The sequence below is a fragment of the Canis lupus genome, chromosome 17 (genome assembly GCF_003254725.2).
Source record: "Canis lupus dingo isolate Sandy chromosome 17, ASM325472v2, whole genome shotgun sequence".
Classification (NCBI taxonomy): Eukaryota; Metazoa; Chordata; class Mammalia; order Carnivora; family Canidae; genus Canis; species Canis lupus.
In genome coordinates, this window is record NC_064259.1 from 7,554,196 (window position 1) to 7,581,515 (window position 27,320).

Sequence of the window (27,320 nt, forward strand, 5' to 3'; positions counted from 1 at the left end):
GCTCAGCGGTTTAGCACCTGCCTTTGGCCCAGGACATGCTCCTGGAATCTCAGGATCAAGTCCCACATCGGGCTCCCTGCATGGAGCCTGTTTCTGTCTCCCTCTCTCTCTCTCTGTCTCTCTCAGGAATAAATAAATAAAATCTTTAAAAAATAAAATAAAATTTAAAAATTAATTTAGCATTATAAGTAGAGATGTATAAAGATGTATATTATATACTATCATGTTAAAAGCAAGTCAAGAAATATAATTTTACTTTTGTAAAAAGCTTTAAAAAAATATATGACTAACATATGCATATTTGCATATACCTAGGGAAAAAACATTAAAGAATTAACTCCAGGCTGTAGGATTTGATGACTGGAAGGCACAAGAGAACACTTTTTCAATAATACATTTCTCACTTTTTTTTTAAAACTATGAGTACTTATTTTAATTAAAAACTGCAAATCTGGAGATCCCTGGGTAGCTTAGCAGTTTAGCACCTGCCTTTGGGCCAGGGCATGATCCTGGAGTCCTGGGATCAAGTCCCGTGTCAGGCTCCCGACATGGAGCCTGCTTCTCCCTCTGCCTCTGCCTCTGTCTCTGCCTCTCTCTCTCTCTCTCTATCATGAATAAATAAATAAAATCTTTAAAAAAGAAACAAAAAACTGCAAATCTAGGAATATTCTCAACAAGTACGAAGAACATAGACTCCAAAGTACTACAGTTTAAAAGGGAAGTGTTGTGTATTTACTGAATCCTACTCTCCAGGATGTACAGATCATGATCTTGTATGCCTTTATAGCCGACAATGTTTCCACACAGGGTGTTCGGAGTGGCTCTCACCAGCGCCTCTATAAAGCTGGCAAGCAAGCTATCATTATCTCCATGTCACTGATGAGGAAACAGCCTCAGGGAAAGTAATTCAGTTGTAAAGCCAGGAAGTATCAGAGCTGGGACTGCATGACATATTGCCTCCTGCTAGGAACAGGACTGGCTGTCATGCTACCACTGCTCCCCTGAGGCTGGCAATGCTCATCTAGCTCCTGATGATCAATGTCAGAGATGATCCATGTCAAAGTGTGCCAGAGCAGACACACCAGGGCCAATCTGCAGCAACAGAAGGGCCCTGTCTGGGTGTGCAGCGTTACCAATGTCCCTGCAAAAAGTAAACCAGTAGCCTGCTGCTCCATTAGCACTCTGCTCTTAGAACAAGCCACTCCATCTTCAAGTAACACTCCACTCAGTATCAAATGCAAAACAAGTTAAAAAAATAAACACCATGTCTGCTTACCTCTATCGTTCCTGTGGCAAACAAGCCATGCACTGAGTTGATGTCACACACGTTATTCTCCCTGAATCAGTAAAGCAGGAAGGGAGAAAGTATTATTATATTTATTTTAGGTGGGAGAGATACTCCATGAACTTTCTAAATAGCCAACTCAATCCTGTGGAAAAAGAAGACAGGTAGGTTCTTCCTTATTCATCTGCGTACAAAAAAATCCCAGAAAGGAAAGAATTCCCCAGAATGACACTCAACCCTCAATCTGCCAGGGGATGAGACAATGAAGGGATTCCTTCTAAAATACTATCCTACCACCTTGACAATAAAGGTTCATTCTATTTTCTCAGTATACCTTCTCCCCACGGCAGAAAGAACACAGGCTATTACTAAGATAGTGAGTCCTGAGACCGGACTAGCTTGAGTTGGGTGTACTAATCCAAGCCTCATTTTCTTTCTTTCTTTCTTTTTTTATTTTTATAACATTTTACCCATTTCTCAAGATTATTTATTTATTTATTTATTTATTTATTTATTTATTTATTTATGATAGACATAGAGAGGGAGAGAGAGAGGCAGAGACACAGGAGGAGGGAGAAGCAGGCTTCATGCCGGGAGCCTGACGTGGGACTTGATCCCAGGACTCCAGGATCATGCCCTGGGCCAAAGGCAGGTGCCAAACCGCTGAGCCACCCAGGGATCCCTAAGCCTCATTTTCTGTAAAATGGATACTTCACTAAATGAAAAAATGATAAAATGTTCAGCACGGCATCCGAACTCACAAGATACTCAATAAATAATAGCTATTACCAACAGGAAAGTATCCAGCCATAAAGCATTTATTATTCAACAATGCATCATGAAGTTACTCTAGTTTTTTTTTAAAAGAAAATAAGAGCATTTCAAGCCATATGAAAAGAAATACTGAAGAGTTTATCTGGTCTTTATCACTACACGTTCTTCCAACCTTTAAAAACCCTCTCAAAGCAATAAGGAAAATCCAGGGACACCTGGGTGGCTCAGCAGTTAAGTGTCTGCCTTTGGCTCAGGGCATAATCCCCGGGATTCTGGGATCGAGTCCCATGTCAGGCTCCCTGCATGAAGCCTGCTTCTCCCTCTGCCTGTGTCTCTGCCTCTATGTCTCTCATGAATAAATAAATTAAAATATTAAAAAAAAATAAGGAAAATCCAAAAAGTGCTTTATAGACTTAGATGAAAAGTAACCTAGCTTCCAATCCGTACTAGCTGTGTGACTATGGACTCACGCTCTCTGTGCCTCAGCTGTCCTATCTTTAAAATGGAAATGATGATAGTAAAATTGTTCTAAGTTTAAAATGAGCTAATATGTATAAAATACTGAATATCTGGCACAGAGTAAGCGCTTTCACTGTTACCATTGTCATTATTACTCAGTATTATTATTATGATAAATTAATCCCTAAAGGATTTCTCTCTGAATAAAATAAAAATACAGACTATAATGTGAGGGGGGGGGGGGAGGAAAACTTGAAAAAAAAAACCTTAAATGTCTGCCAGCAAAAACATAAAAAATAAAATTTAAAAAGTCATATTGCAAATAATCCAAAATTTCTCCATAAGAGATATCACAGAACAAAATCATAAATGAAAAGTTAAAGAACACTCCAAAAAATAATAAACTGAACTTTGTAGAGTTATAAAATTTTCGAGTATATTAAAAAATTAAAATTTTAAAGAAATCACCAGGTCTTTCAGTGAATTTTATATTTAAGAAAAAACTCAATGATACTTTTTTAAATAACTAAGTTGCCCCATGCTCCTTTAAATGCAACATGCCATCTGATAACTTGAGCATCTGGCTCCATCTCCTGGCCAAGAGAAATACAGCAGTATTCCGACAACAGAACACTCACGCGGCATCGGTCTGTAGAGGATTCAAGTACCGTCCTTGTTCTAAGTTTAATCTATAAACTTCAGAGCTGCAAAGTAATGAATTGAATTAAGTTAGAAATCTGGTAAATTGCAATGAACTTCACTTCAAGTAAATATAAATTTTAGAAGTATGTACATATATCTTTTGCTTACAGGGCATTACTTCCCCATGTAAAACTTAAACCAAAATGTATTTTAAACCTAAAAAATAATCACCTTTTTTTGTGAGTTTGTTCATGTACAAAATAAAATATTATGAATTTATCAGGTGGTAACTCTGGGAAACAAACAAGGGGTAGTGGAAAGGGAGGTGGGCGGGGGTTGGGGTGACTGGGTGATGGGCACCGAGGGGGCACTTGGCGGAATGAGCACTGGGTGTTATGCTAAATGATGGCAAATTGAACTCCAACAAAAAAATCAAAGGGTTAAAAAAAAAAAGAATTTATCAGGTGGAATGTTATTTACAAATAACACAGAAAATACAAGATCCAAAATGGATCCGTATGTATATAGCAGAAAAGACTTTAAGGAAATACAACTAAATACTTAAAAGGATTTCCTCTAGAAGGCATGATGATGGGTGATTTTTTTAATACTTTTTTATATTTTCCCAATTTCTAAAATGGATATGTATTATTTTTATCATCATATAGAAGGTAGCTTTAAAAAATGAGATTTTAAAACATTGCGCAATGGGACTAGGAAATCACCTTCACCACCAATATGACCCTCTGAGGTGCCCACATGGCGCTAGGTTCAGAGCACCACGCTAATGAAAGCCACGGATGTAATTCCCAAATGAGCAGTTACTCTGGAACTACATCCTTCAAGCAACTGAAAGGCAGGGATCATGTCTTATTCCTCTTTGTTTTTTTGTTTGTTTTTTTTTTAATTTTTTTTATTTATTTATTTATGATAGTCACAGAGAGAGAGAGAGGCAGAGACACAGGCAGAGGGAGAAGCAGGCTCCATGCACCGGGAGCCCGATGTGGGATTCGATCCCGGGTCTCCAGGATCGGGCCCTGGGCCAAAGGCAGGCGCCAAACCGCTGTGCCACCCAGGGATCCCTCTTATTCCTCTTTGAATCCCTCTTCTTGATTTCAACAACAGAAGCTGGGGGGTGGGGGGTGGGGTGGAGAAAACAAAGAATCCGACCCAATACCTTGCGCCAACAAAGTACAAGTCACAGGATGGATAGTGGTAGGAGAAATCTCTCCCGAACTTTGGTATTCTGGTTTTGTAGTAAAAACCTGATTGTGAATGAAATTCGATGTATCTATCATTATGTAAGAAAACAATCTGAAAATGAAACAAGAACATGAGTTTGCTGAGGTTTCTAGGTAAAGCATTTACTTCATCACCACTAGAACCGATGGAGCTAGATAACTCTGATCCCTCCCACCCTCCCTCTCTGTAACACGTACGTGTGCACACACAACTAACTCTCTATCATGACTAAGAATCAAACCTCTCCCATGCTTTCTTTTTTTTTCTCCCATGCTTTCTTATTGCTTTCCTGAACCCAAGATAGTTTTTCTTGCCTCTGACAGAGACTTAAAACAAACGCCCTTCATTTACCTGGCTCCAGCACTTTACAACGTGGAACACTGCTCAGCAACCTCAAGTAATTCCCTATTTTACTTAACACATTTTAATAATCTCACAATTGCCACTCAGGGAATTATATGTTCCCAAAAACACAATTAATGACCACTATTAGGCAAAAGAATAGACTACATTCCACAGTTTCCAGAACTGAAGACAATACATAAAGCCAGGTCAGCTCAGAAATTCCATTTTCCTTCACAGTGATATCTGACATGACTAAAATTTTTTTTTTATTTTTTAACGTACCTTAAATTGAATACGGTACTCTGACAATTTTATAACTACTGAATATGACATAAGTTGAAAGATGGACTAATGGCACCAAAAACAGACAAGAAAAAATAGATGAATTTAACTGTGTTTCGAACTGTTCCATGACCATCTGTTTGCAGGGTAAAAAAAATTAGTCATACAATACTATCTTACTTCTCACATATGAAAGCAACTTGGTAAATAATACTAGTTTAAAGGAAATACTTAAAAATCACAAATCTACAATCTAACATGGCCTAAAAAGAGATGGCTGCTACCAATTCTTGACGATGTAGACAAAGTTCCATATGTTATATAGAAAACTTAATTAGACTGGCCAAAGGCCATCACTGTTGTCTTAAAAGATACTTTATGTATCACACCTGTGGTCAAACTAAAAATATATTAATAGAAATTATAGGTTTTATTTTACTACAGAGCCATTCCTAACGTAACAATGGGAACATCATAGAAATATCTATCATGATCAGTTCTGACCAGCACTATCAAGCATACCTTTGAGTAGTCATCAGACAAAGTTTCAAAGGTGACAACTGAAAAACAGGAAAGAGTAAGAAAAATTACAATTATCAATCCACTTTCATACAAATGCAAACTTGATGCAGATTCTAATTCAACACAAAAATTATATGCAAATACTGGGTTCTCCCCCTTTTTGTCCTTTCATAAAATAATAAAGTTGCCATATTATATTGGCCCTAAAACAAGTGGAAAATTAAAAGCTTTTTAATTTCTCAATACAGATAGATCAGATTTTCTGCAGAACTGAAGCGAATTAAACTCACAAAACATAATGACTTCTAGACTTTCCCAGTTTTTCTGAGTTCAAAATACAAATAGACATTAAAGAACATTCAAAAATTCTTTAATGATTTACTTAAAAAAGAGAACAGCAGCTTTTTACCCTTTTGTTGTATATCTGCTAAACATAAATGAAGAGTGAAAACAGTTGCTATTAGTAGCATGCGGAAGTTCATCTTGTTTTGAAAAAGGAAAGAGTAAAACCAGTTGGAGAAGACTTAGTCCATTAACTGCTTTTCTCTCAAATGCCTCAAAACCAGGCACCTGACAGAAATCTGTCCACTTTCCCTGCCCTTCTGGTACAGTCACCTTCCCTGCAGAGAGGGTGAAGCCTATGAGTGTGGTGGGCCACCCATGACTATATTGCATTGGATGGTGAATGGGGAGATTTATAATCACAAGAGCTCTTTAAAATCAGTTTTCTCCTGTTGATGGCAGAAGGGGAAGTAAGAGAATCAAACCAGGAGAAGGACCCAACAAGTAGGTGCTGGTTTAAAGGTGGAGAAGACCAGGTGACAAGGAATGCAGGCAGCCTCCAGGAGCTGAGAGTGGCCCCAGGCTGACAGCCAGCAGGAAACGGGAACCCCAGCCCCACATGCATAACAAACCGCATTCTGCCAACACCCGGGAAGCTTTGAAGCAGATTCTCACCCAAAGTTCCTGAGTAAGAGCCAGATGTGCCTGGCTGACAGCTTGGGTCAGCCCTGAAAACAGGACACAGCAGAGCCTAGATGAACTTCACCTACAGAGCAATCAGCTAATAAATGGATGTTTTAAGCTGCCACATTCATGCCAATCCATTACACAGCAAAGAAAACTTATACATGGCCCGTCTCCATTTTTAAAAAGCAGAAGAGTAGCCACATATAAAAAAGTTATTTTCGTGAACTCAAATTTTATCTCTTACTTACCTTCTGAATCTAAACACCTTTCAAACTTCAAGGATAACTGATAGGTGTCGTAACATCGAACCCGAGGTTTATATGTTCCTATAAAAAAAAAATTAATGTGATGTAAAACCTAAAGGACATGCTTTTCATTGTCAATACCTTGCAGGTGTATTAAGTATACCTTCTGTTCTGAGATGAATAGGATTCATTATAATCTCATGAAAGAAAAAGAATCTAAAAGCAGCCCTCTTCAACAACCCAAGAAGAAAATCAGCAGAGGGGGATCCCTGGGTGGCTCAGCGGTTTGGCGCCTGCCTTTGGCCCAGGGTGTGATCCTGGAGTCCTGGGATCGAGTCCCGCGTCGGGCTCCCGGTATGGAGCCTGCTTCTCCCTCCTCCTGTATCTCTGCCTCTCTTTCTCTCTATGTCTATCATAAATAAATAAATAAATCTTTCAAAAACAAAAAAATCAGCAGAGAATACAAACAAGCAAGTCACAGAAAATGAAATACAAAAAACTAATAAACTTCACAAACAATCTAACAAAGTAGATTAAAACAATGAAATAGTTATTGTTTATCAGAATGGCAAAGATTAAAAGACAGTTAACATCTGTGTAGATGAGGGTGTTAAAAAAAGAAGTACTCTCACACACTTGGTGATTAGTATAAATTGTTATAACTTTGAAGGACAACCTGGCAAAATCTGTACAATATGTGATGTTTATATACCTGGAATCCTTATTTCAACTTATACAAATTTGTCCTAGAGAAACATATAGCGAGACATGAAGAGGGTTCACTGCAGCACTGTTTACAAATGGCCCAAAGCTGAAAGGAAGTAAAATGTCCACTGATAGAAAAATCATTAAATAAATGATGGCAAATCATCATACACCTCATAAAGTGGAGGATGAAGACCTGTACTGACAAGGAAAGCTGCCAAAACACACTACCAAGTAAAGGGAGAGGACAGAGGGACCAGGTGAGTGCTGCAGAGTGGTGCCTATGACCCCATGTTTATAAGACTCAACACTGATGATGTAAGTACTCTGCACAGTGATTGTTCATTTCTGTGAAGCCCAATTTTAGGGTCCTTTCACATTTTATCTTTTATATTTCTGTAATGTCTTCATTTTTTGTAAGTTTATCATGTTTGCATTATTAAGAAAAGAAAAAGACTGATTTTTAAAGCCAATATTTTTTAAAAAGGAAATAAGGTAATCTTTGAGTTCCTAAGACCTCACTTAAAAATGGTATAATAGGGTCGCCTGGGTGACTCAGTGGTTAAGCATCTGCCTTCGGCTCATTTTTAAAAAGTGTAAAATATATATATATATACACACACACACACACACACAAAAACACCATTACTATATATAATATATTCCATAAGTTTATGTATATAAAACTACATATGGCATACATAGTTCTTACATATGAACTGGAGGCTAAGAAATGTGCATAGTATTAGTACTGAGACAACCATTACAGAGTAAGAGAGACTGGCATGTTGATGTATAAAAGTTCTGTCAAATAAGAAAGTGTTTAGAAAAGGGATACAGATGCATGTTAAGCCAGCGAAGTAAAAAAAAGTGTATGGCCAATACACAGGATATTGTACCAAAAGCACAGCCAAACCACACCCTGGGTAATACTCTTCTAAATTATAACACATTAAAAGTTCCCTATATTTTATACGAGTGACACTCATATCACTTGAAACTGATGAATATTACTAATATAAACGCTTAGTGGCATAAAAAATACTAGTCCATTATACAGTAAGTTATGTTAAAAGTAACCCTTCCTGAAACTCTCAATCATTGTTGGTAGGAATGTAAAATGATCTGACCACTTTGGAAAAAGTCTGGCAGCTCCCTCTAAAACTAAAAAGACCTTATGACCCAGCAATGTTCTCAAAACAAGCCTGTATAGGGTTGTTCACAGGGCTTTATCAATAACAGCCAAAAAATTAGAACAGTCCAGGTGTCCATTAAATGGAGAATAGATAAATAAACTCTATTTTTATAAGGAAATACTATTTGGTAATAAGAAAAAACTACTGACACACATAACACGTATGAATCTTAAAGTCCTAAGAAAATAAGTCCCACATAAAAATAATCCACAATGTATGACTCCATTTATGTAAGGTTCCAAAACAGGCTGCACTTGTCACCAGTACCAAAACAACAACACAACAACACACAAACCACAGAGCATTGCCTCTGCATGGGTGGGAGGAAGATGATGAGGGGCATGAAAGACATTTCTGGGTAAAAGGAATGTTCTGGATCTTGACTGGGATTTGGCTTACACAGGTGTATGCCTCTGTCAAAACTCCTCAAAAAATGTGGCAGAAAAGGACACTCATATCTGCAACCTGCTCTGAAATGCATTAAGAAACAGAATGAATGCACATCATGCACAGAGATGGAGAGATATGGTCATGCAAAACACTAATGAGAACCTAGGTGATGGGTAAAGAGATGTTTACTATACAATTTTTTCAGTATTTCTGTATGTTTGAAATGGTTTATAATAAAATGTTAAATAAAAAAGTGCCCTTTCCCACCCTAGCATTTCCTACTATAAAATGTATGTAAATCATGTATGTAATGATACTTACCAGTTGCTAAGATATACTGTCCATCTTTTGACACTTTGATAGTGGTGCAAACAGTAGGCATTTCAAAATCCTGAATAAGTTCAATTCTCCTGCGGACATCTACAAAGAGAGGAAGTAAGTAATGGGTTTAACTACCAAGTGCTTATTTTATTTCATAAAAAGACTAAACACATAGAACAATCACTATGAACAGGTCATCAACGTCCCCGTACTTCCGAGCCTTGGGAAAGCACATCAGTACAGACCCACCTATCACATGGGGAGGTTTTTTCTTAGCTCATACATTAGTTTTCTAAGCTTAGTACTTAGTGTACTAAGCCTGCATGAGCAGGGGGGAGGGGCAGAAGGAGAAACAGGCTCCCCGCTGAGCAGGGAGCCCAACATTCCAAGGACCTGAGATAATGACCTGAGCTGAAAGCAGATGGGTAACCCACTCAGCCCCCCAGGCACCTCTTATTTTTACTTTTTAAACAGAAGAAGTATCATCACTACTTGAAAAGAAAAATATCCATAATGGTGTGAAACAATCATCCAGTTTCAAAATCTGGATAAAGGGGAAACAACAAACATCATACCACTATTATTAGTCATAGGTAAGACAAAAATCTTTTTTTCCTTCTAAATAATAATAAGTTTAAACCTTTCAAATCTTAAGTTAATGTAAGAAACTGCTACCAAGAAACTGGCACACAGCTGAGCTGAGAGGACCCAGGGTAAAGATTTAGAGCAATCTCTCTGGATCAAAACACAAACATGGATTCTCACACCTGGTTCCCTTTTCTATAAAAATGTGTGGATTCTTGCGGGTTGTTATAGTAACAATGGGTCTACTGCAAGGACTGTTTATGACTCTATGGCACATTACTGCCTTGTTTATTAAACTAAACCCAAATATAAGATTCAAACCAGCTGAGTAGGAATGGCCCACTCGATATGGAAGATACACAATAGTTTTGAGATGGGCTGAAAGAGTCCATGAACAGTTTTTTCCTCTAAGTCATCTAAATCTGTTTTCCTACACACTTGGGTGCTGGAGTAGATGGGGGAATCAGAAGAAATCCAAATCAGTGAACATTACTAGGGCAGCATTCTCATTTTCCTTTGACTCAAAGTTTTCTCATCTAACTTCAGTCCCAGCTATACAAAGCTATCTCTTCCAAGATGCTTGCCTTGGGGTATTTATCTCACACCCAGAAGAAACCCCTTCAACATCTTAGTCTTTGATTTTTAGAGACAAATTTAAACAATATATATGGAAAGTAAATCATCTTTCTTATATGACAGTTGTGATGGAGAAAATTTAGTGAAAATTTGTTAAAAAAAAAAAAAAAAACCAACTCGATCAATGCCTCAATGCCTCAAAGTTATGAGTAAGGAAAATAATTCAGTGTGACACATGAATCCTCACTGTTAATGTGAGATGAATTTTTAAGTGGGTAAAGGTTGCCCCTAAGGTGACCGGCCTACTTTGTGGGATGCCTGGGAGTCACAATCTGCCAGTCCCCCTTTAAAACAAACAAACAACTGATCTTATATTCTTCCCAACCACCATCAATTAAAAAATCAAAATCTTCTGCAATGATCTTTTAATAAAGAAAATTGATACAATGCAGAACAAGGCAATTACGGCACTGCTAGGACAGACTGTCCTCCTTGGGCCTCTTACATTCCTATACATCTTGCTAGGTATGATAAGGCCACAGCCATGCCTTCACCTGAGCCAGTTCTCTGGGTTAACTATACAGCTAAGAACCTGGACAGGTAACACGTCTCCTCTGGACAAAGCAGGCTTGCTTCTTAATTGCTATAAAAGCAGTGGACTCCCCAAGCTCAGAGTCCCTCAGCTTCAACACAAGCCCCCTGTGTGGCCAGCAGCTGCGGGCTATCTAAGTGCCCCTGGGGGACTCAGGGCAAAGAGAACTGACAGCAATATGCTGACATGTCTGCTACCTGCCATGCCACACTGAGTAACAGAGTCCTCATCTCTGACCCAGGAGTCTTGCATCCTCTGCTATTATCCATGAAATAGTAACAGGCTAACTTATTTGGTTATACATAGGTAGAATTAAACCCCACACCCACCAGAACATATCAATTACAGCATAAGGTTTTCTAGATGGAAAAGGGCAAAAAAGTGTATTTTGAGCCATATTTTTGCGAACCTCCACTTAAATGTAACAACAAATGTGTGAAAGCATTATAACATGGATCATGAATATAGCCAAAGTGGGAAAAAATAATACTTACCGACATCCTTCTTCTGTAGTGCTCTCTTCTTCCTGTCAGAAAGCCACTTAAAGAAAATGAAGAGACAGTTTCAAAACATAACTACTTTGCTTTTCTGCTTACAAAAATGCTCATATTAAAAAAAAATCAAAACATTACAGGAATATATTCACATAGGAAGTGAAAATATTCTCTGCTCCCAACCTTGTTACTATATCCTCTGGATTTTTTTTCTACTACATATTTAGACACATTAGATAATAAATTCTAGAACTACTATGTTTGACACCACAGAAAATGAATTCATCCGGAAGGCAATAAGCCTCAAATATTAGGGATTACAACTAACATATGGGATAACTTTATTCACGTGAAATATTAATCAGTAAAACATTAAAAGGAGAAAGTTTCTTACGGACACTTTTTTTTTTTTTTTTAACAAAGAAGAAAAGTAGATCATCAACTAACCAAACAGCTGATACCTGATAATGAAGAAATGACACTTTTAAGTCAAATTCATTGATGGCACATTTCATTCTGAAATTAATGGAGCTCAGCGCAGCAGGCAGTGTAATTCCAAAGCCCAAGTCTCTCAGGTGGCCCATCAACCTCATCCCCACTCAGCTTCTCCCAGTGACAGTCATTTGTACACAGCAGCCCATACTAAAGCCCAACGATGGCTTCCAGCAGCACTAAGGACAACACCCCAACTCCCTACCTCCACCTTCAGGGCCCACCTCTCCAGCCTTATCCACCTCTGCTCTCCCCACTGGCCAAACACAGCCACACCTACACCTGTGCTTCTTCTGTTTCTCCAACATGCCAAGAGCATTCCAATCTGGAAACACTTAGACTTTCTGTTCTCCCAGCACTGAAAACTCTTTCCCCAGCTTCACACGACTGGCTCCTTTTCCTTATCCAAGCTTCTGCTCCTATACTTCTGGTGGAGAGGCCTTCCACAAAGGCTTTACCCAAAATACTTTCTCTGACCACATTCACCACGATGCTTTCCTCTACTCACACGTCCCTCAAAACACTTAATCATTATCTGCAGTTGACTCCTCGTTTGTTCACTCATCTTTATCCCAACAGGGAACTTTGATCTGATGTGTTCTCCGTGCATCCCAACACTCACAACAGGGCTGCCCGCGTGCAGTGACCTCTCAACAAATGTGGGGAATGAACAAAACGAGAAAAGATCATACTGTGTGTGAAGAATAAAACTGGAAGATGAGGAATTACCTAGCCTGAGTTCTGAAAAGAGAGGACAAATCGAATCCCTGACTTCAGGTCTTTCAGGGGCAGACCCCGCAAAGAGCTACATGTATTCTGACTTCTTTTTTTGTTTGTTTTTAAAGGTTTAATTTATTTATTCATGAGAGACACACACAGAGAAAGAGAGAGGCAGAGACACAGGCAGAGGGAGAAGCAGGCTCCATGCAGGGAGCCTGATGTGGGACTTGATCCCGGGACCCCAAGATCACGCCCTGGGCTGAAGGCAGTGCTAAACCACTGAGCCACCTGGGCTGCCCTGTATTCTGATTTCTAAGGGCAAGAGTCAAACCCACACCAGCATGCTGTTAAACGACAAGTTTTAAAACCACTATCTAGGGGATCCCTGGGTGGCTCAGCAGTTTAGCGCCGCCTTCAGCCCAGGGCGTGATCCTGGAGTCCCAGGACCCAGTCCGACGTTGGGCTCCCTGCAGGGAGCCTGCTTCTCCCTCTGCCTGTGTCTCTGCCTCTCTCTGTGTGTCTCTCATGAATAAATAAAATCTTTAAACAAATAGATAGATAGATAAGTAAATAAAACCAGTATCTAATCAGTGATCTAAAAACGGAAATCAGCCTCTGCTACGTTTCCTCTCGCTGGAAGCAGTTGGACAGAGGCTTGACTGAAACTTTTTTTTTTTAATTTTTTTTTATTTATTTATGATAGTCACAGAGAGAGAGAGAGAGAGAGAGGCAGAGACACAGGCAGAGGGAGAAGCAGGCTCCATGCACCGGGAGCCCGATGTGGGATTCGATCCCGGGTCTCCAGGATCGCGCCCTGGGCCAAAGGCAGGCGCCAAACCGCTGCGCCACCCAGGGATCCCTTGACTGAAACTTTTAAGAAGTAAACAAAACAAAACAAAACAAAACAAAACAAAAAAACACCAAGCCTCAGGGCACAGGTGTGTGAGCTTGGATAAGTAGTCACCCTTCCCATCACTGGATCTGTTGCACATTTTAAATATAAGACTGTAAAGGAATCACTGTTTTCCCAGCTCCTTCCAATTCCGAGGTCCTAAGGTCCCAAGACTCGATGACATCAAGCTAAGGTCAGCAAGGCTCAGAGATACTGCCCTCTACACCCTAAATTCTGTAACCGATCTGTTCCGTCCTCCGTGCGGCCGAGACTGGGAGCATCCCTCGAAGCCCAAAGGGACGCGTCCTCTGTTCCAGAGAACCCGACAGAAGGTGCAGCGAAGCTGTCCGGCGCCCATCACCCACCCTCGGCACAGCAAGGTCCCCGTCTCCCCGCACCGACCGCCCCCACCCCCGAGTCAGGGGCCGGCCCGGGGGGAGCCTGACAGAGGCCAGGGCCGAGGCCAGGGGCGAGGCCAGGGGCGGCCGCGTCGCCAGGAGGGGGACCCCGAAGCGCCTCACCTCGGGCAGCGACTTGCCGCAGCTGAGGCTGTAAACCTTCACCTCGTTGAGGCTGGACACCTGCATGGTGGGGCAGAGCCGCGGCGCCCCGCGTTCCTCCCAGCGCCCGGGGCCCCGCGCCGCACGCGAGCATCCGGCTCTGAGCGTGGGCCCCGCGCGCCTGGGCGGCGCAGGCGCAGGCGCAGGCGCCGGCTGATGACGCAGCCCCCGCGCCGGAACAGCGCCAGTCTCCGGAAGAAGGAAGTGGCGGGCGGCGGGGAGCGGAGCGGCTGGGTGGACAACGAGTGGGGCTCTGGCGGGGCGACCCCGGCGCGGGGCAGGAGGGTCGCTCTCTCGCCCCTCCACACCCCTGGCCGTTAGGAAGCCCCTGGAGCCGCCGTCCTGGCCGAGTGTCGCGGTGCTGCCGGGCGACCGGAGGTCTTGGAGGCTGGGTCAAGGGACCCCAGCGGGAGAAGGCGGCCGCGAACCGGTGGACTCGTTTTCTTTTCTTCCCCCCGTTTAGCTATAATACATCGCATATGAGTGCGCTTTACAGCTGGTGTCGGGGGAATCCCTGGGTGGCTCAGCGGTTTAGCGCCGCCTTCGGCCCAGGGCGTGATCCTGGAGACCCGGGATCGAGTCCCGCGTCGGGCTCCCGGTGCATGGATCCTGCTTCTCCCTCTGCCTATGTCTCTGCCTCTGTGTGAGTGTGTGTGTCTCTAATAAATACAATCTTTAAAACAATGAATAAAGCAGGTGTAGGGGCACCTGGGTGGCTCAGTGGGTGAGCCTCTGCCTTTGGCTCCGGTTGTGATCCTGGGATCAAGTCCCGGCCCCGCGGGACCCTAGGATCCCGACCGGAGCCAAAGGCCAAAGGTTGAGCGCCTGCCTTCGGCGCGGGTCCTGATCGCACAGTCCTGGGATCGAGTCCCCCCGACAGGCTCCCCTCTGCCTGTGTCTCTGCCTCTCTCTGTGTCTCTCATAAATAAAGAAATGAAATATTTTAAAAAGGGCAGCCCGGTGGCTCCGCAGTTTAGCATCACCTTCAGCCCAGGGCCTGACCCTGGAGTCCCAAGATCGAGTCCCACGTCGGGCTCCCTGCAGGGAGCCTGCTTCTCCCTCTGCCTGTGTCTCTGCCTCTCTCTCTCTCTCTCTCTCTCCCTCTCTCTCATGAATAAATAAATATTTTGTAAATCTATTTTTTAAAAAGCCGGTGTAGTAAAAATGTTACTTGCATCTAGATTTGTTTGACATTCATCCACTAAGAAGGGAAAGAAAAAAAAAGCATACTAAGGAAAATTGTAAAAGCAAGGGGTGAAGATCAAGGATGAAGTGCTTTTGAAACTGATGTCTTTGGAGAGGGGTGTGTGACCGGAAGGACAAATACAGCCCCTCGCTACAGCGTTTTCAGAAAGTTGACGAACTCTGTTGGTTGTTTGGTGAGGGAGAAGGCCTCCGAAACTGTTGCCCAGATCCGGGGACTGGAGCATTTTCAGCTTAGATGCAAAGTTAATGGGAAAGTGTAGTTCCAAGCAGTCACACGGGGCCTTGTGAAATCTAACAGTACTGCGTCCCTTGCATGTAACCGAGGTGGGTCATTTCGAGCACAGGCTGCATTAGTTTACCCCAGGGGGAAGGCTTCTGGGCTTAGCAATTTTGGTTTTGTTGTAACTATCCTCAAAGTTCCAGTCCAGGTTCTACCTTCTGCTTGAGCGTTTATTTGGAGGAAATGCGCAGGACTGTCATCCCCGGTGGGGAGGCATCGTGCTACAGTTAGGTCATCGGCTCCATAGCAGTAATAAGCCTTGCAAGCAAGTCATAAAAATAGAAGACGCTTATTTTCCAAAATATGCAAGATGATTTCCAAGAAATCTAGAATAATTTTATACGAAAAGGATATTTTATTATTTCCACGAATGTCTTGTAAAAGTCCATTGATTGTAAAACATGATAGTATCTGTCACTTATGAAGTACTATGCGTTAGAAGATATGTAGACCTGTCCTACTAATTTTTTTAAAACATTTATTTAATCCACAAGAGACACAGAGAGAAGGCAGAGACACAGGAGGAGGGAGAAGCAGGCTCCATGCAAGGAGCCTGATGTAGGACTCGATCCCAAGACTCTGGGATCACGCCCTGGGCCGAAGGCAGGCGCTCAACCGCTGAGCCACCCAGGCGTCCCCTAATTTTTAAAAAGATTTTATTTATTTGAGAGAGACAGCATGAGCAAGAGGAGTGGCAGAGGGACAAGCAGACTGCCTGCGGAGCAGGGAGCCTGAGGCGGGGCTGGATCCCAGGACCCTGACATCACAAACTGAGCCAAAGTCAGACACTTAATTGACTGAGCCACCCAGGCACTCCTATCCTACTAATTTTGGTAATTAAGGGCCATAGGCCATTTCGCTTTGCTTTATAGGGTCCTATTTCCCATGGATGCCTAAATTTGCCTCCTCATTCATTAGCACTGGTTTCATTCTGTTTTTGAATCTTCGTTCATGCTAATCTGAATTCTGGAATGCTCTCTTTTTCACCTTATATCCAGTTTCCACCGCCTCCTCAAAACTCACCTCTTGAATATCTTGTTCTTTCTCTTATGCTCACTGTACTGTATAAGTACCTTTATGGCAACTATATCTTTTTGGTAGATTTTTGTTAGCAATAAACACGGTAATTTAACACACCCTGTAAGGACAATAATAATGAACCTGGATGTAATGCTGTCCTCAAAGCCTAGGCTTGGAGATTTCCTTCAAGTGCTCTGGTTTCCTTAAATCACCATGACTTCTCGAGGCTAACTAAAATGGCATTTTTCAAGAGCCCATAAAGCATCTTCCTTTATTAAACTTGGGACAGTCTCCTTTAGAACATGTCCTTCATTCTTTTATCTTCTCCCTCTCTCATTTTTATTACCATAGGAAAATGTTAATATATTTGAAAGTATAATACCATACCAGCTTCAACAGCTCACATGTGACCCAGCATGCTTCCATTGTACCCTCACACTCCCTCTTCTTGGGTTAGTTTGAATGATTTTGTGTAAATCCACGGCAATTATCTTTGAGGGTTGTATTGTACGTGTCTGACCACCCCATCCATCTAGACTCGGTGGCAGCACTGGGCCTTAATTCATCTCTGGGTTCCCTGGGCCAACCCAGTGCCTAGTGTGTAGCACACTTTCAGTAGATATCTCTTCATTGAAATGAATCAACTAATTTATCACTGCTCATCCTGACCCAAAGTCCTAATTCTTTCATCTGTACATTGCGGCCTTATTAAAAACAGTGTATCTCTATGCCAGATGATTACTGTTTCAGATACGTCCATTTCTATTTCTTGTGTCTCCAACAAGAAATGTCAGAGTCAGAAACCACACAGGAGGGAACACAGTGTTTCCTGCAAGATAAAACAAGGTGTTCTTGGTTCCTCAAAGCCAACACAGCTCCCTCCCCACCGTCACTAGCCTGAGGGGCTTACTGACTATGACTGCACTCTAGGTTGCTTTCCACTGAGGACAGAACTGCAAAGCAGGTGTTTCTCCAGTGTTTCTAGTATCATCTATAACACAAACGCTTCTGAGGATATAATGAACTGTGAATGTAATGCTTACTAGATGCCTGTGCTTGGAGCTAAGAGCATAGACTGTAGAGCCAGATTGGAGCCAGATCCTGATTCTCCCACTGGCTACCCAGAGAGAGCCTAGAGCTACAGTGAGCGAACCTAATCTCTCCCTGCCTCTGTTTCCGCATTTGAAAAATAAAGATAATATTAGGACCTACTTCAGAGGGCTGTTGTAATTTTTTTTAGAATTTATTTATTCATGAGAGAGAGAGAGAGAAGCGGCTCCACACAGGGAGCCCGATGTGGGACTTGATCCCGGGTCTCCAGGATCACGCCCTGGGCCGAAGGCAGGCACAAACTGCTGAGCCACCCAGGGACCCCCATGTAATTTTTTTTTTAAATGAGCAGATGCCATAAATCATGGAGTCCAGGATATATATTCTTAACATTCCTGAAGTGAAGGTCTGTCTTCTGTGTCATGCATGTTTAGTTGACGGTGTTTTTTCCTGTAGTGGTACTTTAGCTAATGGTGTGTCTTACAGTTAATGGGCTTTTATTTCTTTATTTCTTCTTTTTTTAAGATTTTATTTATTTATTCATGAGAGACACAAAGAGAGGCAGAGACATAGGCAGAGGGAGAAACAGGCTCCATACAGGGAGCCTGATACGGGCCTCAATCTAGGTACTCCTGGATCACACCCTGAGCCAAAGGCAGACACCCAACCGCTGAGCCACCCAGGCATCCATCTTTCTTCTCTTTCTTTCTTTCTTTCTTTCTTTCTTTCTTTCTTTCTTTCTTTCTTTCTTTCTTTCTTTTCTTTCATAGATTCCATGCCCTATGTGGGCCTCGAACTCACAACCCTGAGATCTACCAACTGATCCAGCCAGGCGCCCCCTTGGGCTTTGAGATTCAATAAAATACAGTACAGTTGGAGCACTCCAAACAGCACCTGACATGGTGAAAAAACAGCACCTGACATGGTGAAAACTATGCATTACTTGCTATTATCTAGTCCTGGGAACCAAAATATTTAAAACTATTTAAGAGAAAAAGAGCTAAATGTAGGCTCCATATTTGGAGCCATGAAGCCTAACTTAAATGTTCTGTTTTATTAGTTGCCATTTCAGAAACTTTCAAGCAATCTCCAAGATTCCTCTTTAATTCTCTACCTCCATTGCCAATTGGTCTCCAAATCCTTTTGATTCTACTTTTCAGATGTCAGATTCATTCTTCTCTGTTGCCATCGTGCCATAAGAGTTCAAAGCTTCATCCTCTCTCATCCAGCCCCTTATAATCCTTTTCTCTGGTCTCTGTCCCCCCCAGGGGACAAAACCATCTCTAATGGGAAAATCTGATCACATTACACTCCAATTCAAAACTCTTTAGTTTTCCCCAAACCTAGAAGAATACATCTGCCTACTTTTGCTGACCTCTCTGGCCTTCCAGTCACAGTACCTGATGCTGCCCCTCACCCACTAGACTCTCTAAGCTGAACTACTTACGGCTTGAAAAATACAAGACCCTCTCCTGCCACTCCTGCTCTTCTGACTTTTTTCAACTCCCTCTCTCTGGAAACCTCAGTAACTCCCATTCATCCTTCTTCATCTCTAGGAGGCCTTAAAATATCTAAGTTCTCATCAAACATTGTATAGAATCTCACTGCAGTGTTTCTTAAGCTGCACTTAACCTGGTACTTCTGGCTGTATTCTTTAAAAGAAAAAACTTTAGGATTTAAAAAAATTTTCAATGATAGTCTTTTTAATAATTGATTTAAGCGTATCTGATTATCTGGTTGGCCATCTTCTGAAAGAAGTTCAGTGTCAGTGCCAGGTTTGCATTTCGTTTACAGTTCACTGATGCCACGTGTCACTACTTTCATTGTCTTGGCTCAGTGATTAGGAGAGGAGGATGGTATGAAGTAATATGATAGGGACAAGTTTGAGCCAAGTAAAAGTCCAGTGATGTCATGGCCTGCTGTGTGAAAGAAGGTTTTACAGTTCGTCAAATAGAGAACAATGATGGGAAGAATCAAATCAACTTGGTCAGGTAGGGGCAGGGAATGCAAAAGAATTCATGCAATGAAAAAAAAAATTCATGCAATGCTATATATTCCTTTAACAAAGTGGCAAATGGTTTGAACTTTTAACATTTTGCTTGAAAATAACGTATAGGTTTATTCTGTTGTATAGTAATGCAAGAGCTAAAACCACAATAAACTTATAGCTGGCTTTATATTTACACATCTTCAAGTCAAACATTAAAAAAAAAAAGTCCTAATTGCAATGCAGTGTTCTGCATTGGACCCTGGAACAGAAGGAGCACATTAATGGAAGAATTAGGAAAATTTGAATAAAATCTGTAGTTTAGTTAATAGTATTGCATCAGGGGCACCTGGGTGGCTCAGTGGTTGAGCGTCTGCCTTCGGCTAAGGTCATGATCCCGGGAACCTGAGATCGAGTCCTGCATCAGGCTCCACGCAGGGAGCCTGCCTTCTCCCTCTGCCTGTGTCTCTGCCTCTCTCTGTGTCTCTCATGAGTAAATAAATAAACATTTTTTTAAAAAAATAGTATTGCACCAGTATTAACTTCTTAGTTTTGATAAACATGCCATGGTTGTGTAAGACAGTAAGAGTAGGGCACCTAGAAGAAGTGCATATGGGAACTCTCTGTGGTGTATTTACAACCTTTCCATACATCTAAAATTATTTCAAAATAAATATGTTTTTTTAAATAAGCCAAGCCAATATTGAGAGTGAGATTTCTTTTCCCCTTACCTGAATGATCATTACTTAAGGTTGAAGAATTTGTAATTTTTTATCTACTTAACCATATCTCCATAGATTCCTAAACTGCAATTTCAGCATGAGATCTGTGATGAATTGAAAGTGTCTCACCCCATGTAGATGCTGCTAAGTGTATGTTGCAAGAATTAATAAGAATAAAATCACCAACTTCACTGCGAGGACAGTAAGCTTTCTAATTTAATGCTTTATACAAGTCTCCTCTCTTAATCTTCACCAAAACCTATGGAGGAGGCAGTATTAATTGTCTCATATTACAAAAGATGTTAATAATTGTTCAATTTATGTAAAGGAGTATGTGAGATGTTGAAAATACCGCTTTCTCAACTTTTCTGTAGGTTTGAAAGTTTTAAAAGAAAAACAAACTTGTCCCAGTTTGCATAAGAGAGATGGGATGCACCCTGCCTGAGTGACTGTGGACCTCGCCCTCCCCCTCCTAGCTGAGCCCTTCCCTGCCCAGGATTCCACGTCTGCCCGTCTCCCTGCTTCTCGGCATCATCACTTAGGTTTGCCCGTAAACCATGGAACAATTTTCCCTATCTTAAAAATGCCATTAGTTTTCTCTTGCTCTCTAAGAAACTACCACAAACTGAGTGGCTTAAAACAACATATCGACTAAACAGCTATGTATAGGTCAGATCTGGCATGGAATGGCTGGGTTTCCTGGTTCAAGGCACCACAAGGCAGAAACAAAGGTGGCAGCCAGGCTGAGTTCTGGTCAGGAGGCTCTGGGGAAAAATCAGCTTCCAAGATTATTCTTGTCAGCCGAATTCGTTCCCTTGCAGTTGAGATCCCTTGTTTTTCTTGCTGGCTGTCATCTGGGGGCCACTCTTGGCTCCCAGAGGCTGATCTCAGATCCCTCCTCCATGACCCCCAGAGGCACCTCACAATCTGGATGCTTGCATTCTTTCAGGCCACTCAGTGTGGTCCCTCTGATGTCTTCCTCTGTGCCCAACAGAGAAAATTCTTCTAAAGGGCTTGTGTGAGTTAGTGAGGTCCTACTGCAAGATCAACTGATTAGTAACCTTAATTACACCTGCAAAAATCTCTTTTGCTACATAACAATATCCTATCACATGCACAGGGGAAGGAATCATGGAAAAGTGAAGGTCAATGGGTCATTTTAGATTACTGCTGACCACACCTGGATAGTCATCGCCACTGCCACCAATGCCAGCATCCAGGGCAAGTTGTCTTTCCTGCTGAGGGAGAAGACAGTCACTTCTTCCATGCAAAGGAGTCCTGGCATACAGGAGAGAGAGAGAGAGAGAGAGAGAGAGAGAGAGAGAGAGAGAGAAAGCAGGGAGAGGGGCAGAGGGAAAGGAAGAGAGAATCCCAAGCAGATTCCCCACTGAGTGTGGAGCCCAACACAGGGCTCAATTCCACAACCCATGAGATCATAACCTGAGCTGAAACCAATAGTCGGAGGCTTAGCTGACTGAGTTACCTGGGGTTCTAGTTTTTTTTTTTATTATGTTTAAATCCACAAATGTCCAATGGTAAAATAAACTATAGAACATTTGACCACAGAAACGTATTCCCTAGTTTTGACACGTAATAGGTGCTCATTGTCTGTTGAGTGCATAAATAAACGAATAACCAAATTAAAAATGGTTAAAGCCCTATGCATGTTATTAAGAAAATAACATTTCATAAACGTTATTGATATAAATTTATTATTGTCTTCATTAGTATTATTAACATGGGCATTTAACGGTCTTCAGTGAACCTGTACCTACATTAAGGATAAAGTTAAACTGGACTTCAGATTAAGTCGGGTCGTTTTGTTTGCTTGTCAGCTTTATGTGGTGGGGGGGGTAGAGGGAGGGAGTTATCTTATTTCCATAAGATAATAGAATCCTGCCCTGAAGTCTCCTTCTGTTTTCTTTCCTTTCTCCCTCCCCCTTCTCATACATTCATCAGCCAAACATTTATTGGACCTGCTGCCGGGCCTTGTGCACGTTAGGAATAAAAGCCTGCACAGGATATAGCCCAAACTGCTAATGAACCCTGGAGAGGGAGAAATCCAACCAGGGAAGCTGAGCAGTAAAACAGGAAGACTTCTTGCACTTGATCAAAAATACCCTCACTGGGACCTGTGCCCCAAACCAGACCACAATCATCACCCCACACCCAGCCTCAGACAGTGAGATGCTACTTCGCTACACATTTCCTCCTCAATCACTTACATTTTGTATAAAGAATACCAAATATGGGGGGTGCCTGGGTGGCTCAGTGGTTGAGCGTCTGCCTTCAGCTCAGGTCGTGATCCCAGGGTCCTGGGATCGAATCCTGCATCGGGGTCCCCGAAGGGAGCCTGCTTCTCCCTCTGCCTGTGTCTCTGCCTCTCTCTCTGTGTCTCTCATGAATAAATAAAAAAAACTTTTTTAAAAAAAGAATACCAAATATGAATGTTCATGCATTTCCAGCTTATTTGGAAGGGGATATTTGGAGTATTTAACGTATGAGCTCCTTTAAATAAGAACAGATGCTTACTGAAAATGAGCACAGGGTGAGTATAGCATACAGAATACAAACAGGTGACTTCTGTGCCTGAAAGCTTATCATGACCTCTCCTTATGACGGAGTTGCTGGCTGACACTGTGGGCACAGGCAAATTCATTTCGTCAGAGCTCACAATGTTCTGATCTCAGCGGGCCTTACGCATAGCTGTTTGTTGACTTACTTTCCAAGACTAAGTAACTGGACTACAATACTACAATACAATGTTCTGTCTTCTGAGACCATTTAAAATGATGAGATTATACCAAAGGACAAAAGCCATTGATTTTAGGAAAAAGCAACTCATTTTCTGGATGACTTGCCTGGGCCCTCTAAAGCTCTACGGCTTCCTGCGCTATAGAAACAGAAACAGTTACAAGTGTGAGATGTGCAAAGGACCCGTGCAGTCACACAGGGCCCTGCACTCAGAAAAGCCTTATTCTTGGCTTAACACTCTGCTGTCACCATCTTGAAATCCTTAATAAGTTTTGAACAAGGGCCCCCTACATTAGATACCTTATCCTGTGTACAGGGCATAATGAGCATATCAAGGAAGGCCCCCTAACTCATTTGGTGGGCATGGGGAGGCTCTCAGATAGAGGAAGGCACAGGGGATATCAGGAAATGCTGCTGACAAGGTGGCAAAGAGCCAGATCGTGCACATGGTGCATTTCAAGTTAAGGTGGTTGGGACCACATTCTGGAGCTAATGAGCTTTGAGCCAGAGTGGCATGGTCAGATCTGCAAAGGATTCTCTCTGAGGCTGCTGTGCAAGCTGGCTTTGCAGAGTGCAGCTAGGTAAGCAGTGATTGCAATTCTCTAGCTGAGTAAGGGGGAAAGCCTGCATTCTGCATGTTCTACTACATTCTCACAGTAGTGGGGAAAGGTAAGAATGGATCCAGCATATATTTAGGGAGAAAAATAAGCAGGCCTCAGTGATTATTGCTGAGGCTAAGAGAGAGGGCCAAATTCAGGGCACCTCCCAGTTTCAGGGGCAGGCATGATGTCACACAGTATAAGAGCAGGTTGGGGAGGGGTGGGAGAGATACATAAATAATTCAAGATGAGATTTATTGTTAAAATGTCCACTCTCATCACATTAATCTATGGATTCAATGCATTCCTCATCAAAAGCCCAGGGGGCTTTTCTTTTCTTTTGGTAGAAATTGACAAGCTGATCCTAAAATGTGTAGAAATACAAAGTTTTCTTTCAAAACACTTTTGGGGAAAAAAAGAGTTAGAAAACTTACACTACCTGATTTTAAGATATACTGTAAAACTACGGTAATCAAGATAGTTGAGCTTCTAGAATAAGAATCAGCAAACAGATCACAGACGAGAATAAAAAGCCCACTAATAAACCCTAGTTTATGTAATCATCTGATTTTTCAACAGTGGCACCAAAGCAGTCCAATGAGGAGAGGAAATTTTTTTGCAACAAATGGTGCTGGGGTAACTGGATCTCCAGGTGGGGAAAAGCTTACCTTGAGTCCTACTTCATACCATACCAAAAAAAAAAAAGAATTCAAAAGTGATCATAAATCTCAACATCAAAGTTGAACCATTAAGATTTTAAAAGGAAACACAGGAGAGTATCTTGTGACTTGGGATAGGCAGAGCTGCTTCAGTCACAAAAAGAATCTGTAATCATAAAAGAAAAATTGACGAGTTAGACGTCATCAAAAATTAGAAATTTCTGACCATCAAGAGACATGGTTAAAATGAATAAGCAAAATACAAGCTGGGAGAAAACAATCATAACATATATGCCAAAAAGTACTGGTATCTAGCATATATAAAGAGCTCCTACAACTCAATAATGAAAAAAAATCTAATAAAAATGTATTAATAGAGTAATGACCAAAAAGCACATGCATGTGTCTTCTACATATTTAGTCATCAGAGAAATGCTAGTTAAAACCACAATGAGATATCATTAAAATTAAATTTTCACTTCAGAAAACCATTTAGAATTATCTACATAAGTTGAACCTATGTAAACCAAGACCCACTGATTTCACTCCCAGACACGTCTTCAAATGCAATGCGAACAACATGTGCACCAAAAGACACTTACCAGAATGTTCACAAATGCTTTCTTCCTAGTAACCCCAAACTTGAAACAGAAGTTCACCAAAATACAAAGTGCAATGACCAACAATGAACACTGTCAATTAAGAATGAATGAACCAGGGACGCCGGGGGTGGCTCAGCGGTTGAGTGTCTGCCTGTAGCTCAGGGCATGATCCCAGAGTACCAGGATCGAGTCCCATATTGGGCTTCCTGCATGGAGCCTGCTTCTCCCTCTGCCTATGTCTCTGCCTCTCTCTGTGTGTGTGTGTGTGTGTGTGTGTGTGTGTGAGTCTCATGAATAAATAAATAAAATCTTAAAAAAAAAAAAAGAATGAATGAACCATTGCTCCACCCAAGAACACAAACTCTCAGAAGCATCATGTGGGATGGTTGCCAAGGAAATGGTAAGGGTAGAGTTTACTGCAGCGGACCAGGAGGGCTCTGCTCCCCTACACACACTTTCCCTTGCAGGCAACAGTATGTGTGCAGGGTGGTAAGGAAGCAAAAGCCAGGCCTGAGGAAGTAAAGCTTCCTGACAGGAAGAGAAGAGAGGTTGGGTGGTGGCCACAGGGGATTCGGGGACCAAGGAGGACGGTTTCAGGACAGGAGGTGATTGAGCTTGTTTGCAAGCTGAGGGAAGGATCTGTAGGGTGACCATGTGAAGATAAAAGGGAACAACTGATGGGAGAGACGGGGCTCCGGGTGAGCAGGGACCTGTCACATCCTCTGAGACAATTTTTAAAAAAGGTGGCAGTGGCAGCAGGGGGTGCAGAGGGTGAAACATTCATAGACTGGAAGGCATATGACACCTGAGGGGGTCACTTTCCTTGAAGTAAGAGGCAAAGTCATCTACAGAATGAAGGCTGCAAAGCCCAGGGGAGGGACCCCAGCAGAAGGGCAATGGGAAGCTCGCTAAATCCCTTTGACGGTTATGATCCCTTTACTGTCTCCCCATGGTGGGTAAGGTCCCTGAGAGCGGGGACCCTGCCTGTCCTGTTGATGACTATCCTGACCCGTGGGAGGTGCTCAGGGCATAGCTGTGGAATGAGTGAACAGGCGAGTGACCCAAAGAAAGGGACCGCTGGGGGGTGGGGGGTGTCAAGTGCCAAGAGCAGTGGGGGTCAGACTTCAGTGGGGCTCCCTCCAGCTCTGCTCAGCTGCCGCGTGGGGATGGTGGCAACCTTACAGAGTGGAGGGGCCTGGGGTTTGCTGAGCAAGGTGGGGCGATCCGCGATCCGCGGCAAGAGCCGGGGACGAGAGAACAAGGGTGCAGGTGAGATGGAAGTTCAGGCAGTCGGTCCTCCAAGGGCCGGTGACAGGCGTGCTTACGTGTGCGCATGCACAAGAGCAGGTGTGAGTGCCTGCGTGTGCATGTGCGTGTGTGCAAGCACATGAGCACTGTGAGCATGTGCATGCATGTGTGTGTGCATGTGAGTACGTGTGTGAGCGTGCGCTGTGGGCCATGCAGTGGGAGTCGGGCAGGGGACAAGGAGGACAGCCGGCTGTGCTGAGGGGCTGGCAGTATCTAAGCATTCAGATGTGGAGGAGCTTCCGGGGTGGGGGGCAAGGTGCAGGGCGTGGCCACAGGAGTGGGAGCTGAGGGACAGAAAGGGAAGGTCCTTGGAGGGGAAGAGCTCCAGGTGCTCAGAGGTGGGGGGGGGGTGTCCATGGGGACACTCGAGCCATGCATCCTGGGCTGCAGAGAAATTTCACTGAGGAAGGGGGAGTGACCAGATGATGACATTTCACTCACTCATCACATTTCATTCATTCATTCATTCATTCATTCATTCATTCAGGAAATACTGCTGATTAGCTTCACCCTGCAGTGAAGCAGGCAGATACGGGTCTTTCCCTGATGGGTGTTGTCATGTCTAAGGACGAATCATCACGGACACACGTCTCTGCTTTCTCTTGTCCCTTCCTAGGAGGGGCAGAGGGCGGTGGGCAGCTGGGGGTCAGGAGCCTCAGCAGGGAGGGGCTTCTGCACAGTCACTATCTCGGAGGCATCTGGGGGTCTCCCCACAGGTGTCCTCAGGGGAGGGTCGTGGTGGGAGGCAGAGGAAGGCTGACATGCAGATTGTCTGCTTGCCGGGGATGTTGGCTCCCAGGATCCCTGGGCCTTTAGGACCAGAAGGAGGATCCTGAGTACTCCGG

At 42.7% G+C, this 27,320-nt stretch overlaps 1 protein-coding gene and 1 non-coding gene across 2 annotated transcripts in view; one reads left to right on the top strand and one right to left on the bottom strand.

Annotated features, from left to right (window-relative positions):
• The window catches only part of NOL10 (nucleolar protein 10), an 83,509-nt gene extending 69,066 nt beyond the window's left edge, over positions 1-14,443 (bottom strand). Inside the window, exons 1-8 of the mRNA XM_025454670.3 lie at positions 14,250-14,443; positions 11,625-11,670; positions 9,378-9,476; positions 6,769-6,846; positions 5,552-5,589; positions 4,338-4,474; positions 3,157-3,222; positions 1,277-1,337 (exon numbers count right to left, since the gene is read on the bottom strand). Of these exons, the coding sequence (XP_025310455.1) occupies positions 1,277-1,337; positions 3,157-3,222; positions 4,338-4,474; positions 5,552-5,589; positions 6,769-6,846; positions 9,378-9,476; positions 11,625-11,670; positions 14,250-14,315 (591 nt within the window). The 5' untranslated portion in view covers positions 14,316-14,443. The remainder of the gene's footprint in view (positions 1-1,276; positions 1,338-3,156; positions 3,223-4,337; positions 4,475-5,551; positions 5,590-6,768; positions 6,847-9,377; positions 9,477-11,624; positions 11,671-14,249) is intronic.
• LOC112665147 (U12 minor spliceosomal RNA) lies at positions 10,731-10,877 on the top strand. Its single transcript, XR_003140249.1, has one exon. It is a non-coding gene; the product is annotated as a U12 minor spliceosomal RNA (small nuclear RNA).
• Positions 14,444-27,320: the final 12,877 nt, after the last annotated feature.